The 17,835-nt window shown below is 40.1% G+C and overlaps 1 protein-coding gene across 1 annotated transcript in view; it reads right to left on the bottom strand.

Annotated features, from left to right (window-relative positions):
* Window positions 1–12,353, bottom strand: part of BCAT1 (branched chain amino acid transaminase 1) — a 107,258-nt gene extending 94,905 nt beyond the window's left edge. The window contains exon 1 of the mRNA XM_086713841.1: window positions 12,218–12,353. Within this exon, the coding sequence (XP_086569967.1) occupies window positions 12,218–12,223 (6 nt within the window). The 5' untranslated portion in view covers window positions 12,224–12,353. The remainder of the gene's footprint in view (window positions 1–12,217) is intronic.
* Window positions 12,354–17,835: the final 5,482 nt, after the last annotated feature.

Raw genomic sequence — 17,835 nt, 5'->3', positions numbered from 1 at the left:
GGTATTTGTTACAGAAGCACCCTGTTTCCAGGTACCAAAATCATTTTGGTATTCATTTCCTAATGCTGCTGTAACAAATTAGTGCAAATTTTGTGGCTTAAAATAACAGAAATTTATTATCTTGCAGATTTGGAAGTCACAAGTCCTAAGGCAATGTGTTCACATCAACTGCATTCCTTCTGGAGGCGCTAGGATGAGAATTTGCTTACTTGCCTTTTCCAGCTTCTAGAAGTCATAGAAGTCTTTGGTTCATGGCCACTTCCTCCTCCATCTTCAAAGCAAGCAGTGAAGCATGTGCAAATCTAATTCTCTCTCTCTATCTCTCTCTCTCTCTCACACACACACCCCTCTGCTTCCATTATCACATCTTCTGACCATGACCATCCTGCTCCCTCTTGTAAAGACCCTTGTGATTACAATGGCCCACCCAGATAATCAAGGAAAATCTCCCTATCTCAAGATCTGTAACTTAATCACATCTGCAAAATGTCCTTTATAATACAGTTTCTGGCAATTAGGTCATGAACATCATTGAGGAGCCATTATTGAGCCTACCACACTCATCAACCATCTATAACAGGCCAGGTATTAGAATACATACGGTTGCATGGTAGTAAAAAGCAGTATGTTCCCTGCCATTAAGAAATGTATGATCTAGTGGGAGAGTCAGACATCAGTCCCAAAACCACAATGATAATCACACCAATAAACAATTACACATTGCAGTTAGTGCTCCGAAAGCCTGGGAATCACAGGGGGTCATGAGAGTCTTTGTGAGGTAACAACATGCAATCTGAGGCTGGCAGGGTGATAAGACGCTGGCTAGAGTAGGAAGACAATCCCTTCCATGCAGAGGGATTCCCAAGTACAAAAGCCCTGAAGAAAATGTTTGGGGGCTAAGGGGTAACAAGGTATGGTTGCAAAGGTGAGAGGAACTAGATCCCTCTGGGACTTCTATGGTAGGGACTTTGGGTTTTATTCAAAGCATAACTGAAAGGGGTTCACGAATTTTTTTAAGCAGATGTATGATGTAATTACTTTGCTCTATGGAGAACAGATTAGGGGTAGGAGGTGGAGGTGAGCAAGAGGTGAGCAAGAAACATACACACACAGTAAAACCTTGGATTGTAACTCATTCTGCGAGTGTTCCGCAAGATGAGCAAATATTTCTAATACATTTTAACTTGATAAATGAGCGGTGTCTTGCAATAGGAGTAGTACGTGATGCCAGTGTCACATGATCACAACTGAGCCAAAAGTTCTTGAAATTTGCTTTGATATACTACAAGTACTTCAGATTATAAGCATGTTTCCAGAATGAGGTATGGTCACAACCAAGGTTTTACTGTATATTCAGTGAAGAGAAGACAGTGACTTGAACTGGACACAAGGAAGTTAAAATGGAGAGAACTGTACAAATGTCAGATATATCTTAGACCAAAAATAACCCAAGGACTTGTAATTTAGTGTCATTCAAAAGTCCAGGGTATAGCCATAGGTGTGCATTGCATCTGGGAAATATAGCAAGTTAATGGAGATGAGAAATTAAAGTGACTGAGATACCAAAAAGGGAAATGAGCCACCCATGTACCTTGAAATAATACAGGAAAACAAGACTTGGGTTGGAAGAGAGAATTGGGAGCCAAGTGCTAAAATCTTCAGGGGATAATGGGGGCAAAGGAACCAGGAGGTCTTTCAATGATCATTACAGGAGGAGATAGGGTACACAGACTGATGGCATGATTAGCAGAGGGATTTCACAGGAAACAGCATTGGACATAGTGAAGGAGATTAGCCCCTTCCAATTCTGAGAAGGTGGAGAAAATGAGCAACATCCACCAGAGGAAGGTAGGGAAATGACCTCACCTAAAGCCAGAAGGATCAATATATATTTAGTGAAGGTGAAGGGGGATGTGCTAATACTGAGTTGCAAAGGGTATTATGGACAAATTTGGGTGGGAGGTTCTAGTGAGGGTTGAGTCAAGACAGAAAACACAGAGAGAGTGAAGGTGAACGAGGGCTTCATGAAAAAAAGTATAATAAGGCCCATTTAACACATTTGTCAGGTTGCCAATGCTGTGAGTTCCCATAGTTCATTCTCTGGAGTTTGTTGGATACTGGGGGCTGTCTGTGTTTACCAGTGTTCTGGAAGGAAAGCCAGATATGCTTTTCTTCATGGTCTTCTATGGTAAGGGAATCTAGGTCCAGAATCTGAGGTTGGATAAAAGCACAACATGAATATGCCTAAAATGCTCTTACTCCCTTGGTCATCTGGCTTTCTTTCATGGTTCTGCTCAACCTTCACCTCCACTATAAAGCCTTTTCTGATTTCTCTGACTAATCTTTGTTATGCTCCCCTGTACCTTGTGGGACTTCTATTGTGGCAACTGTTATACTTTACTGCATTTGCTTTTTATACATTTCTCTCCCCGAGTGGTTATTTCTCAAGAGTGAGGATAATGCTTGAACTATTTCCATTTGCCTATTACCTAATACAAAGCCTGATAGCCTTAGTAAGAGCTACATAAGTGTTTAATTAAATTAAACCCGAACTAATCATTGTTTGCCGGGCATTATTGTAATATATACATTTTAGGTTTGAAGAAGAGTTTGTATACTCTTAATATAACAATTACTGTAAAGTTTGGTGTCCACATTGTGTTTAACCTGCCTTCTCAATAGATCATGTTCAGTTAGTAAAAATTAAATACAACCGTTTAGATATTTTGTCAAGGTATATATCCTGGGTCTTAACCAAATTGATCTAAACTACCCAGTATTTCAGATTTTCTTGACAATAGCTTTAGAGTCAAGTTAATTTCACTCTACAGCATTTCCATTTCCTTTTTCATTTCAATTGTGAACATAATAAATTCATGTGTCAAAAATCAAACACTATATAAACATGTACAGTGAAAAGGCTCATGGAGATTTTCCTCTTATCTATAGAAAGAGCTTACTCATTCTTCCCTCTACTGATTTTTTTTTTTTACCTCATTCTTTTCAACATCTGATGAATATATGGGTGTGTTTCAATCTTTTGTCTTTACAAACAATGCTGCAATAAATACTCTTGTTCATACATCATTTCACACATTTACAAGTAAATACAAGACACTTCCAATTAAGCTAAGTCTTAACAATGATGTTGAACCATTAAATCTATCTGCTATTATGTAGTTAAGTTCATATGGCTGCTAATGACTCCTCATTCCCAACTTCAAAGTGTTGTCCTTTTAAGTCAAGTGGCAGACTGATGGGTTACTGTAAACAATGTTCTCAGAACATTGGTTAAGAAGAAGGAAGGTGCCTGGTTTACCAGCAGGGATGACGTTAATGTTAAGACTCATGAAATTATTAAAGACGCACAAACCTCATTGACATCCTTTATCTATATATTCACTGAATTACTGACATTACTAGTAGAATATTCGCTCTAATGTTACTGCAAAAGAAAATGCCAGTTTATTTAACAATGTTGTAGTTTGTAACCAAGTCATGAACACATACATAATGTTACATATTTTTTAAAAGCATATAGACTCATGGCAAATGATAAGCATAGCCAAGCAAAAATGGTTGATGTATATAACTGAAAGGAAAAAGAAGTTAATTATCAGAAAACTTTAAACAGTGACTATACTACGTGGCAGAACTGCCCACAGAAGATTTGAAGAGTCTTAGTTGTTGAGATATTTAAGTGGAATAGAATTGAAAGCTAGAAAAATAAACTTGAAAGGACAATCCTTCTTTGGCAGAAGTAAATGCCTAAAATGACCTAATAGATTTTTTCTTTCAAAATTCCAGTATTCAATGAACACTGCCTCTAAGTGCCTCTTTTGTTGGATTTGTTTGTCAGTGTATGCATTAATTAGTTTGCTTAAAAACTGCATTGTTCGCAACAACAACAAAAAAACATGTTAAACAGTATTGGAATTGGTTAGCATTCCCAGACACATGACTTTGTTCAATATTCTAAGTCAGTTCCTTGGGATATGACAGGGGAGCTTCCCTTTACAACCTGCCTAAATATGAAAACAGTAGTGATTTAGCAGACTGGCATTGCTGGGTTTATTTGCTAGGAATTTCATGGTATTCAGTTCATATTGCTATGAATTTTCCCAGAAACATTTAAATTGTTTATGCTTGGGGCGCCTGGGTGGCGCAGTCGGTTAAGCGTCCGACTTCAGCCAGGTCAGGATCTCGCGGTCCGTGAGTCCGAGCCCCGCGTCGGGCTCTGGGCTGATGGCTCAGAGCCTGGAGCCTGTTTCCGATTCTGTGTCTCCCTCTCTCTCTGCCCCTCGCCCGTTCATGCTCTGTCTCTCTCTGTCCCAAAAATAAAATAAACGTTGAAAAAAAAAAATTTAAAAAAAAAATAAATTCTTTATGCTTACAGTCTATTTGCAATCTACATAGTTTCACCACTGACATTCTGTAAAAAAAAAAGTCAATCAGAAAATAACAGCTATATAAAATGAGTTTGGCCAGGCACCTGGATGGCTCAGTCAGTTGAGTGTTGGACTTTGGTTCGGGTCATGATCTCATGGTTTGTGCGTTTGAGCCCCACGTTTGGCTCTCTGCTGTCAACCCAGAGTCTTGGGATCCTCTATGTCTCTCTCTACCCCTCCCCCGTTTATGCTCTCTCTCTCTCTGTCTCTCAAAAATGAACATTTAAAAATAAATAAATAAAATGAGTCTGTCAATTAGGCATTAAAACATGTAAATATTTACTGTTCTCTATGTCTTTTTTTTTTTTTTCAACGTTTATTTTATTTTTGGGACAGAGAGAGACAGAGCATGAACGGGCGAGGGGCAGAGAGAGAGGGAGACACAGAATCGGAAACAGGCTCCAGGCTCTGAGCCATCAGCCCAGAGCCCGACGCGGGGCTCGAACTCACTGACCGTGAGATCGTGACCTGGTTGAAGTCGGACGCTTAACCGACTGCGCCACCCAGGCGTCCCTATCTCTATGTCTTTATAAACCTTTATCTTTTGGGAGTCAACTAAAGCTTTGACTCCGAACAAATCCAGATGTTAAGATGTAACTGCTGTTTGAAAAGGTATACAACACGAAGAGGTATAAAACATGATTAATTGATCTCATCTATGAAGCCTAAAACAGGTAGATGATTTGGCTCAACTAATCTATCAAGCACCAATGATGGTAGGATGTTCATGCCAGAGGAGAGGAAAGGTGAACGCAGAGAGACTATAGGATATGATCAGTATCTTATATCCTGACTTCAAAATGTAACCCTACTATTTCCTTCCACCACCTTCCACCCATATTCATTTCCCTTTAAATGTAGTCAATGTTCTTCTCAAAAAGTGCCTGGGGAGTGAGCCACATAGTGAGGGGTGTGCCAGGGGGCATAGACAGGGAGAGGCATAAATGGAGACAAAGAGGTTAGGAGGAATAGGTTATATGTGGAAATATAAGACCTCATTCTGAGGTAGAGCAAACCTACCCATTATGACTGGAGGAGTGCACAGATAGAAAAGTTATAGAAAGAACAGATTAGAAAAAGACCTTATGCACTACGCTAAATTCAATAGACAATGGGGAAGTCATAGAGGTATTTTGAGTGAAGAAATGATATGATCAAAATACTGCCTTAGGAAAATTAAGCTTGAGACCAGTTGAGAGACTTCTGAGAAAAATTCAAGTAAGAAGTAATGAGAGCATAAATCAGTACATTAGCAATAGGAAAGAGAAAGCATATAGATATGGAGAAAAGAGAATCCGCATGGTACGATATCTTGTTGAACACGGGAGACAAGAGAATAAGAAAGAAGTAAACGATGTTTGAAATTGGGTCAAATATCCACCCTTGCTACAATCATCTGTGGCTAGGGTGCGGTCACCAGGTAGGACATGGCCTTGTATGCCTGCCCCTTTCACAGGCACTGTGGTGGGGAATTTATAGCTAAGAAATGGGAAAACAAGGCACCCCAACTATTAAGCTCTAGTAAAAAATTGTGTATTAACCCTGCTTCACAAAACAGCCATGCACACCCTTCAAAACTACATTGAGATCAAAGGTATTAGGGTGCAGATTCTGTAAATCAAGGTCTAGTCTATGAATAGTATAAGGGATCAAAATGTGCCACCCCAAAATATGTCACTTTGATATAAGGATTGCTTTTGTTTTGGGGAGAGCACAATCAAGGAAGGGGTAGAGAGAAAGGGACAGAGGATCCAAAGTGGGCTTTGGACTAATAGGCTGACAGCAGCAAGCCTGATGTGGGGCTTGAACTCATGAACCGTGAGACTATGACCTGAGCCGAAGGCAGACCAACTGAGCCACCCAGGTGCCCCGACATAAGGATTACTTTGAGCTAAAGGCAATGGAGATCCATGAGATGGAGAAAGACGCCTTCCTGGAGATTCCCTTCTCTGACTAAAAGCAGACACTTCTGATAAATCCCCTCTCCTGAGGAAGTTTCACAGCATTAAGACAGTCAGTAGTGAGATGGACTTACACAAACCTTACCCCATTAGTTTCCCCTAATGTATTTATCTGCCCAGTCTGTTGCACTTGAAAACCTAAAACCTGTGCCTTTTTCTTTGTTATTTTTCTACAAATTTATCATTCTTTGTTAAGATGCTATGTAAGCCCAAATTCTGACCACACCTTTGAGTTACTCATCACTGAATTTCTCTCATGTGCATGTATGCTACATGAGCTAATCAACTTCTTTTTCTCTTGTTAATTTCTCTTTTGTCAGTCTAATTTGCACAGCCCCAACAACAGAACCTAAGAAGGTACTGGAAAAGTTTGTATTCCTCTCCTACACCATACACCTTAGATCTTTATGAGATAAAACATAAAGAAGAAACTGATAACTCACATCCTGATAAAAAACAAGGAAACTGCCTTTCTGTTTGAGCTAAAGGCAGGTGATTACTTGGGACTTTTCAACAGTCAAAGGACAGTGTGGATCTTTCATATATTTTCACACCTCAGCTGATTGCAGAGGCAAGAGCCAATAGCTCTCTACTGCTCTAAATAACTAGATCATTTCAGTATTTCCCATCAGTCTCTCATCTTGGTTTTACTAACAAATAACTGAGACACACAATTTTATTCCTAAGTATGTTTGTAAATTTTGCTAGAGAGATTGTTTATACTTTCCATAAGATTTACAGCATGTTATCAGACCCAAAAGAGGCTAGAATGACTGGTAAAATGGATAGCTCATTGGACTCTAATTTCTCATTATGCTCTGCAATTTGTGACCTTAAACACTTCCAGTATTCTGATCTTTATTTTCCTTGTCCTTAAAACAGGGTTAATAATAGCTGCAATGCTTTCCTTATACAAATGTTTTGAGGTTACAATTCAATGTCATGTAATTTATATGGCATTCAGAAATATAAAGCATCATCTTAGTTAAGCAACGAAGTCCTACCTCAAGCTTGAATGTATTTCTTCTATAAACACCAACACTCACCTTGCAAGTATATATAACATTCACAGCACTGAAAACCATGGAATCCGTGAGGAATGCATTCTGCTTCCACTGTAAACTTTATAGCTCCATTTTAACTCTACTTTTTATCTTTGAAGCTCAAACTAACATTTATTGTGATTTCAGATGCTTGAACATCTAGTACTAAAATCAAAACAATATAACTTTGAATCTGAATCAGCTAAAGTGAAGTAAAATGTACTAGGCAAAATCGCCCTTTAATGTAGTGGTCGAATGGTAACAACTGCTGGGCAATCATCCTGTGCAAATACATCCTTGGCCTCATGCCCAAACTCTGTTGAGACCTTTGTTGGTCACGTAAGAGATATCTATGGCAATGTTTGGCATAGAACATCCCAACAGGTGTCCCTTCTGTCTAGACATACAAGGAGTCAGAATTTGAATGCTCTAATTACATCCTAGGCTGGTTAGGGCTTCCTAAGGCAAATAGCCATTTACAGTTAAAATAGGAAAAACATTTCTCAGACTAGGGTAGACTATAAATGCAATCGATCAGATATTTAGATCTACATATCACAATAAAGAACTAAGAAATCAATTCTTTTCAGATGGACTCTAAGACAAGTGTTAAGGGACCTAGCTGAATTTCAGCTAGTATTCAAGTATTTTACACTTTTTCAATTACAAAGAATCATGTGTTTTTCAGTACAACTTCTCTGGAATATTGTTTGTGGTAATATAATTTCCTCTTTTTTTGTTTTTTAACTTGTCTTCTCTGTTCCCTCTTTTCAACTTTTTTCTATATTTTTGCACCTTGAATATCTCTTTAAGATTTTCTTTCTCCCATTAGCCACCGAACACAAAAGAAGTGTTGTGTAAAATAGCTTTTCTCACAAAAAAAGGCACAGCCAATATGACAAGAGAAAAAAAATGTTCATGTGATGGGCTATGCTGCATTAATAAGGTGATCTAATTTCTAAGTTATTTTTAAAATATAAATGCTCATTTTGCAGAGGTAATATTATGCAGCTTGTGGACTTAAGAGAACTAATTAGAAGCATAGGTACAATTGGCACTTGAACGCTGGGGTTCTTGATTCTGCTTTGGCTTTGCATTCACCATTGATGGTGTGACTCAGACTAGATCTTATAAAGATTGCAAATATCGACAAAGTAGTATTTATAAATCCGAGCATCCCAAATGCTTAATTTGGAAGTATTTTAAAAATCTGAGTTGCACCTCACATTTGTGTCTCAGTTGATTTATACAGAATCCAATTTCAGAGGCGTTAGTTGAACGGCCATGACATGTATTACCAAATGGGCTACAGAGGCTCAGGAAAGCCTATCAGTTGGAATGTTTACCATATGTTATATTAAATGCTTAGAGCATTTGGACAGCTGTTGAGGGGATAAAGTTACAACACAAAGATTGCCCACACTTACAACTGTAAAGTGAGCAGAGCAGCCAGTTTCCTCCAGTGCTCAGAAAGAATGTTAGTATCATTTAGAAAGCAGAGGATGCCTGAAATAATGATGTCTATCATGGAAGGTCCTAGATTCTCTCCATTATATGGTAACAAAATCCCCTTAGGCATAAGGATGAACATTCCATGGGTTTCCCCAGGGTGGCATCTGTTATTTACAGGAATTGCCGTTGCCAAGCCTAAAGGAAAAAAGAGAAAGCTCTTCATTTCCATCTTCCTACACCCACGGAGAAGAGGCCATTCAAAGAAGCAGACAATTTGAAACCCCAAAAGATATAACCAACCCAACACTCAAGCTGGCCAGAGTTTAGAAACAACTCTTCATTTATGCACAGAAATAGTCTACTCATAAGCCCAGACCTCTCAGGTTAATAACACTACTATCCAACTGTTCACTGGTTTACAACCTGATATTAGAAATAAAGAACTCAAGGGAAGTGGAATATACCATGCTAAAAATATGCCTCTGGCATAACAATTATTTTGGACCAGTTATTTTTGAGAGGTGTCAGACATAGGACAATTTCAGAAAAGAGAGTGGAAGTTGCCCTTTTCTGAAAGAAATTCATATTTATGAGGGAAATCTCCACTTTTCAGGGAGTCTCTCCTCCCCTGTACAGGGTGTCTCTTCTCTGAAGAAAAGGATAACTAAATCTCTAAAAACTTACCAATGGAGAAAGTACTGATTTAAATCTGCAATCTTACTCATGTTTACTGTGCTCTGCCCAAAAATTTCCCAACCTGGTTCCCCCGCTCTCACTGCACCCCAACATCTTTCCTTGGTCTTTAGCTGAGGATGATATTTTAAGGTGGTAGCTTGGGCCATTTTGTGGAGTTACTCACTTTTCCTGGATATCTCACATGTATACAGGAAGTACACATGGGATTAAACTTTTTTTGTTTTTCTCCTGTTAATCTGTGTTTTACAACCTAAGAAGGTGTAGAGGAAAAATTATTTTTTCTTCCCTACAGATCTAAAAGTCCTGACTTGAACGGAGGGATAAAATCTAAACTCATGAGCACAATGGGGGAAATACGCAGCTCCTGAGGGAAACCATAACTTGTTTTCAGTCTCAGCACAAATCTCTGTAATAATCAAATGACTGTTTTCAACTTTTTTTCATGAGGTTTTAAACCCATTTCAAATAATTAGACCTTCCCCGGTTCAATGAGCTGATTGAGCAAGAGAAATTCCTCCATACAAATGGAAAATTTTCTTAATTTTCCTTCCTTTCTCCCTGTAGTTCTAAAATGAAATGAAGTGATGGAAAGTCACTAAATGAAATATTAACCAAAACAAATTCTTGTCTTTTTTTTCCCCCTCCCTTTTCCCTTTTTTCTCACCACCAGTTGCTACCAATGCCCTTTTGTTAGGCCTGCTTAACTGGTTACGCATCCCTGAGCTCTGCCTGAGGGGCCACATCTGAATCTGAAAAGTAAACCCTTCTGCCTGCCAGGCCCCAGGACCTGCCCCCTGCACACACACAAAACAGCCCTCTCTACCCTCTCACGTCCTTCACTTACCCACACATCCCTGACTATGACTTCTCTTGTCTCTCTTTCCCTTTAGACATGTGGCTCCTTAAATCACCACCTTAGTTCAGCAAATCATAATATGTACTTACAATTCTTAGACACATCCTATTCAATGTATATGCTAGTTTCATTATTTGGTTGCCCATGCTGCATGTGTCCATCTTAAAATAGAAGCTCCCAGGCAAGGGAGCTCCGTCTGGAAAATGTGCCAAAGACAGAGCCTATCTTGGTGCCATGGCCAAATAACATTAAAAAAAAAAAAAAAAAAAAAAAAAAAAAGAATCATGACAGCAAAACTTCGGTGAAAAGTTTTTGAAATAACAAAAACAAACCGGAAGGAACCTCATGCCTAGAAAGCAATCTTTTCTTTCCCGATCTCAGTAAGATATCAGAAAAACAGATAGGAGACTACTTGAGGATATCTTCTAGTGTTATAAAACTACCTTGTAAAAGGGATAGGTAGGAGTTTGGGGACTCATGTTAGAATATCCGTGAATTTACAAAAATTCATAATAGACGACAGCTTCACATAGGACAGGGAAAAGCTAGAAAAGCAAGAGTGTTTATTCTCATAATTTTCACCTTTTACTCCCTAACCCCATACGTGATCAAAGTGTATTTTTCAGTTGAAATGAGACAGGAATGAGCTCCGCAGAAACAGAGTATCTGACTATGGAAGCAAAAGGTTGCTAAATCTTGTCACTGTGGCATGTTTGCCTGATCCCCTTTTAACACCCAACAGTGTTTCCACTCAGTTCCTATTTAATCTCAGTAGAAATTTTTGGCCAAACAGGCACCATTTACATATTATTTCTTGAGGGTGGAATTGTAGATTGGGGCGGGTTGTGGGTAAGTGCAGTTGAGAACCATAACTTCAATCTTCCTCCTTCAAAATGCTCAAAGGTGGGTTTCTTCTAAAAGTTCAGGTCGCACAGCTCTTCCAAGATATTCAGATGGCAGGGCTATGTGCCCATCTTTTACACTCTTTAAAAAAGCTGCTCTTCAGTTTTTAACCTCAAGGAAGTTTTCCAACGTATAAGACACCAGGAAAACACTTAACCAGTGTTCTTTTCTACACCTAAACCATCAGAAGTAATAGGCAGCTAGGCTAATTACCCTTGATTAGCATAAGAATTAAAACCATTAAGGCGCTCACTCAGTTTAATAAAAGAATGCCCTTAGGCTTCTAAGATCTGTAACTCGTAGAAGCTTTAATTTCCACCAGCCAAAGCCTAGCCTTCAGCTTTTTAACAGCGATGAGACGGTTTTCCCCCCTTCTCCCACCCTCGTGCCCCGGTTCTGCACCTCCCTCCTTCATTGCATACACCCACCAGGAAACCCCTGTTTACAGCCAGAGACACCCCAAGACCTCGTGCCCCAAACCCCCCACCTCCTATGCATCTTAACGATTGAAAAAAGCTTCCTCTTCCTTCCCAAACTTCAAAACAGGTAGGGGAGGGAGAGGCGAGCAGTCTTCCACCTCCGTTCACAAATGCGGCTGTGAAAAAGCCTGAGGAGGGACATCCTGTGAGCAAGTTCGAAAAGAAAAGGAAGGAAGTTCGAAAAGAAAAGGAAGGTCTGAGCATCAGACTTCAGTCGACCAACCACGACTGACAAAGAAGGTACTCGAAACGTCTGCGTGGAAACGAACCACGCTCGTCTTTCTTCCGCCCCCTTTCTGCCAACTGTGCTTCTGCGGGATCGCAGGCTCAATCCATGCCCACGTTTTTGTAAAACACAGGCAGAATCGTAAGCAGTTACCTTCATGGTTCGGCGGGCCGTGAAGAGCGCTGGAACGGCGCGCAGGGCAAGCCCGGGGAGTCCCAGGCGCTCCGGGGCTGCGCGGGCGGGGGCGACCGGGGCGCGCGGCGGCGGCTGCGGGAATGAATGGCTGGGCACCGGGCCGGCGCGGCGGCGGCCACACGTGGCGGGCGGGATTGCTAACTGGTCCGCCCGCAGCGGAGCTCGCCGGCCCTCTCTCTAGCAGATTGCATCAGCAGGAAGAGTCTCGATGCTGTGTTTCCCCCAGACCGCCCCCAGAGGGTAGAGTCACTCCCAGCACCGCGAGTCAGACCCAGCGCCCTCCCCAGCCGCCCTCGTCCCTCACTCCTGGGGGGGGTGCCAGTGTTGCAGACACGTTTCCACATGTTACCCCGCGCTCGGTTAGTGCCTGTGAGTGTGCATCCGCGTGTGGGGATGCCAAGGAGAAGGACGAAATCAATAGATCGTGATTGTCACTCCCTCTAAGCTGGCTGCGCGCCCGCCTCACTTCCCACCATCCCCGAAGTAACGTTCCCGAAAGTCCTGTTCAGAATTCTACGGTGGATTCCCGTCATGGAAAGCAGAAAATTTTAAACGTATGTTTTTAATGTAAAGAGGATGTGTCTGGTTTTTAAAAGTTTACCAACCTCGGTTTCTCCCATCCTTGATTTTTAGTCCCACGGCCCACCCTCAGATACAACCTTTTTTTTTTTTTTTTTTTTTTTTTTTTTTTTTTGCCAGTTTCTTGCGTATCTGGAAGAATAATCCTTAATCCTGGGAGCATATAGAGTTCTTTCTGATGTGAGCCTTGCCTGCTGGCCCAGTTCATCCTCTGTGGGACCCTCTCCGCAGCACAAAAGATACAGCACTGCTACTTTTCCATGCCCAGCGGCTCAGGTCAGGCTCCTGGCCTTTGCTTAATGGCCCTTCTGATTGAGGTGCTCTCTCCGTCAATCTGGCAATGTCCTATTTTTGTCAATCTCAAATGAAACCTTTGCTAGGACGTCTTTGCAGAGTCTCTCAAGCAAACTTGAACCTGTGCGCTGTGCTTTATCCATAGCCTTTATTAAATTCAATTTTCTTTTAATTATGTGTTTGCACAGATAGTACTTCATTAGATTAGGAGATTTGTAACGACAGATCCCAGTGTTGAACAAAAATGTGTGTAGGGGCTGCTTAACAAATGTTGGTTAGGTGAATGCATGATTCAATCATTCAACAAATTTATTGATCTCTTATTACATATCAGATGCTGAGCAAAATACTAGGCATAAAGTAGTAAACAACAAAAATGTTCTCATGCTCATAGAATTCATATTTTAGCGTGGGAAACAGAAAACAAACATTAATCCAGGTAGCAAAATGTTCATGCACTGATTTACACAATGAAATATCGTTCGTTAATAAACAAATGAATTACTGATTCATGCTTACATAGGGCATGAATTAACCTTGAAAACATTATAAGACATGAAATAAGACAGTCAAAAATAACCATATATTGTATGATTTCCATTTTTCTGAAATGTCTAGAAAATGGATGGTTGTTGCCAATGGTAATGGGGAGTGATGGCCAATGGGTACAGAATATCTTCTTGGGGTGATTAAAATGTTCTAAAATTAGGGGCAGTTAGGTGGCACCTGACTTAAGCTCAGGTCATGATCTCACTGGTTCGTGAGTTCAAACCCCACATGGGGCTCTGTGCTGACAGCTCAGAGCATGGAGCCTGCTTTAGATTCTGTCTCCCTCTCTCTCTGCCCCTCCCTCACTAACTCTCTCTCTCTCTCCCTCTCTCTCTCTCATTCTCTCTTTACGTTTTTGTCTCAAAAATAAACACTTAGGGGCACCTGGGTGGCTTAGTCGGATAAGCATCCGACTTCGGCTCAGGTCATGATCTCACAGTTTGTGGGTTCGAGCCCTGCGTTGGGCTCTGTGCTGACAGCTCAGAGCCTGGAGCCTGTTTCAGATTCTGTGTCTTCCTCTCTGCCCCTCCCCTGTTCATGCTCTGTCTCTGTCTCAGAAATAAATAAATATTAAAAATAAATTAATAAATAAACATTTTAAAAAATAAATTTTAAAATGTTCTAAAATTGGATCGTGGTAATGATTGCACAACTGTGAATACACTAAAAACCAGTGGATTATACACTTTAAATAGATGAATTGTATGGTATATGAATTTTATCTCCATGAACATACTACTTTTAAGAATCAAGTTGCAAATAGTAAATTTAAGAGGAGAAAATAGGGCATGAAAAGGGAAAAGAGCATGATAGGACATTAGACCAGAATTAATTAATGTGTCAATTCTAGAGCATGCCTGTCAATGACTTCTAGATCCAATGACTACCTAAGGATTCTTTTGATGTTAGCAATAGAGGAAGAGAGAAGGTGATATAAAGAGCTTTAAAAGAAGGTAGAAGTGAAAGAGGAATTAGGGAATGAACATATCCAGAAGAGTATGAGAGCGATCTGGCTATGTCTGCCCTCCCATTTCCCTCCAATGTTGAGAGGAGGGTCCCACAGTTCTCCCTCACTGCTACATGTAAACTCTCCCAAAGCTTCCCTCCTAGACACCCAAAATGTTTTTTTTTTTCAAATGAAGAGGGTCATCATCAACCAAGATTGTTACTCTGCCAACAGCACTACACTTCAAGAAAGTCACAGTTAAAAGATACGAGGGGTGCCTGGGTGGCTCAGTCGGTTGAGCGTCAGACTTCGGCTCAGGTCATGATCTTGCATCTTGTGGGTTAGAGCCCTGGGTCGGGCTCCGTGCTGACAGCTCAGGGACTGGAGCTTGCTTCGGATTCTGTGTCTCCCTCTCTCTCTGCCCCTCCCCCACTTGTGCTCTGTCTCTCTCTCTCTCTCTCAAAAATAAACATTAAAAAAAAAAAAAAGATACTAAAGGCAGCTGAATTCTCCAAACTTAATGTATTCCATATCTTTACCTGTAGGCAGGGACTTTAACTATACTTGAAGAAGAGACAAAATAGTTCTAACATACCCACACTAGCTTTGAGATTGATTTCAGAGCCCCAGAGAGCTCAACTCCTTTTTGTCACCACTGTTTGAACAGTCTATTGTTGTTATTATGAAAATTATATACCAACTACTTGCAGAATTTCTCTTCTGATTCTTACTAAATCTTATCTAGAGGAAGGGAAACTCACAAATTTTCCCTGTTCCTGGGACTTGGGAAAAAGTTAGCAGAAAGCAATGATGTTTTCTGTCATAAAGAGTAGAGGGAAGTGTACTCTAAAATTCCACTCTACCAATTTAGGGGAACAAAATCACTCCTCTCTTTATTTCTTAAATGAAAAATACTGCAAAGTATTATCTTTTTATATTTCGTATATATCTCCCATTACATATATGTACACACACACACCAAAAAAATTAAATATTCAAATTAAAATTGCAAATAGTAAATTTAAGAGGATTAAATTAAATTAAATATTCAAAAATCATTTATACTGTACTTTATGGGAAATATATAAAGTTTTCTAGGACATTTTACACCCATTGGACCTATTTTTAGCCTCACTGTACATCTTCTAGAACCTAATCTTCATGTAAAATTAGACTCACTTTATCAGAGAGCATTGGCTGCCTCATCAAATGTAGGGGAAAACCAAGTTGGATGATCCCTTATGCCCAGAAGTGGTGATAGCCAAGGAAGGAAAAGGTAATTATCCAAAGAGTTCTTGTTGGACATGGAAGCAGTAGCAGCCTTCACATCCAGCTGCCACTAAATACCTCAATAATCTTTGGATAAACTATTTCTGGCCGAAGGGGGAAAAAAAAAGATTAGTGTTTTTACAACTCCTTCACACTTTCTTCTTAGTTTGATTCTTTATTTAGGTCCCTCAAAGAACAAATCAGACTCAAGCCTAATCCTAGAGCAATATCCAAAGTAAGTTAAGAGAAGACTGAGGAGCTATTTAATAAATGATCATCAAACAAAGGGATGACACAGATTGGGGAAAGTCACCGGCTTTAGATGCAGATCTGAATTTGTATCCCCAGTTGCACTGATTTGTAATGTACAAACTTCCGCAGGTTATTTAATCTCTCTGAAACTCAGATTGATTTTTTTCTAATCACTAATATAAAGAAAGGAACAGTTAATTTGGAAGTATAAGAGAGAGAGACAAGTTAATACATGCACAGTACCCAGCATTAGAGGCTTCCTGTGTATGCCCCACATATCTCCTACGAATCTTTCAATCCTAATCACCTTAGAACAAGTACCAGCTACTCATTTTCCATGACTAATAAGTGAAGGATATAAAATGAAGGTACAACAATAGAAATTCTAGAATATTAAAAACACATCACTTATTAGCCAAGAAAAAATCTGGGGTGCCTCGCTGGCTCAGTTGGTGGAACATGTGACTCTTGATCTTGAGGTCATGAGTTCCAGCCCCATGTGTGGCATAGAATTTACATAAATTTTAAAAAATTTTAAAAAATATGAGGAGAATTTATGGAATCTTTCTTCCAGGTTCTTTTTTTTTTTTTTTTTAAGATTTTTATTTTTAAATAATCTCTACACCCAAGTGGGGCTCAAACCTACAACCCCAAGATAGAGAGTTGCATGCTTTACCAACTGAACCAGCCAGGTGCCCCTCTTCCAGATTTTTAAAAATAAGCTAATTCTTGAAAGAATGTTGTAAATCTTCCTGTTAGTTCTCTACAGTCTCTCAGGGCACCTCCCACCCTGACTCATAAAGCTGACCACTCTCTTCTTGAAATCCTTCCCTTCCATGATACTGTGCTATTCGGGACTTTCTCCAGTCTTTCTGACAGGTCCTTTTCTTTCAATTATGATCATGACTCTTTTTTCCTCAGGCCTTCTAGATGTGGACAAGATAATGATCCCACCAGAATCTGACCTTAAATCTCCTTGCTTTATACTCTGTTCCTAGGTGATTTCAACTGTTACCTCTAGTCTGATAATTTACAAAACTATGCCTCTAATTTTAATCTATTTCCTGATCTCCAGAACTTTATTTCCAAAGGCCCATATCTGGTTCATCACCTTTACTTCAAGCCAGTTGGTCCAAATTCAAGCACATAATCTTCCCTCTTAAACCTGCTTGTCTTGTCTTCCTTCTTTCTGCTGATGCCATCAGCAACCTTCCAGTCATCCAGGCTCTAAAGTTGAATACAGTTCATGCCATCATGGATAGCTTTTAAAGCAGGAGGGAAAGATATGAGCCTCCCACATCCAACTATCACTAGGCCTTCCCAATTCCATCTCCACAAGATCTCTTAAACCTTCCTGCTCTGTCCCCATTCTCATTGCCCTACTTTCTTTAGTCATTTATTATGCCTTTCCCCTGGATTACTGTTATCCCTGCCTCCAATCTCTTCTTGCCCCAATCCACCCAACACACAGATGGACAGTAATCTTCCTAGCCCTCAGTTCTGATTAGATTTTCCCCCTACTCAAAAGAATGTAACTTGCACTCATATGCTTTAACATGAGCCAGACTAGAGCACATGCTGTGTGCCTAAGCACATCTGAAATCTTCCCTCCTTGCTTTTAAATAACACTACTTGGAACTTCTTTCCCTCCAGCTTGCTTGCCCAAATGATATCCAATCTTCAAGAT

The sequence above is a fragment of the Puma concolor genome, chromosome B4, assembly GCF_028749965.1.
Source record: "Puma concolor isolate L17-30 chromosome B4, mPumCon1.1.hap2, whole genome shotgun sequence".
Taxonomy (NCBI): Eukaryota; Metazoa; Chordata; class Mammalia; order Carnivora; family Felidae; genus Puma; species Puma concolor.
The sequence above is the reverse complement of the archived record's forward strand: the minus strand, read 5'-3'. Positions and strand labels throughout refer to the sequence as shown.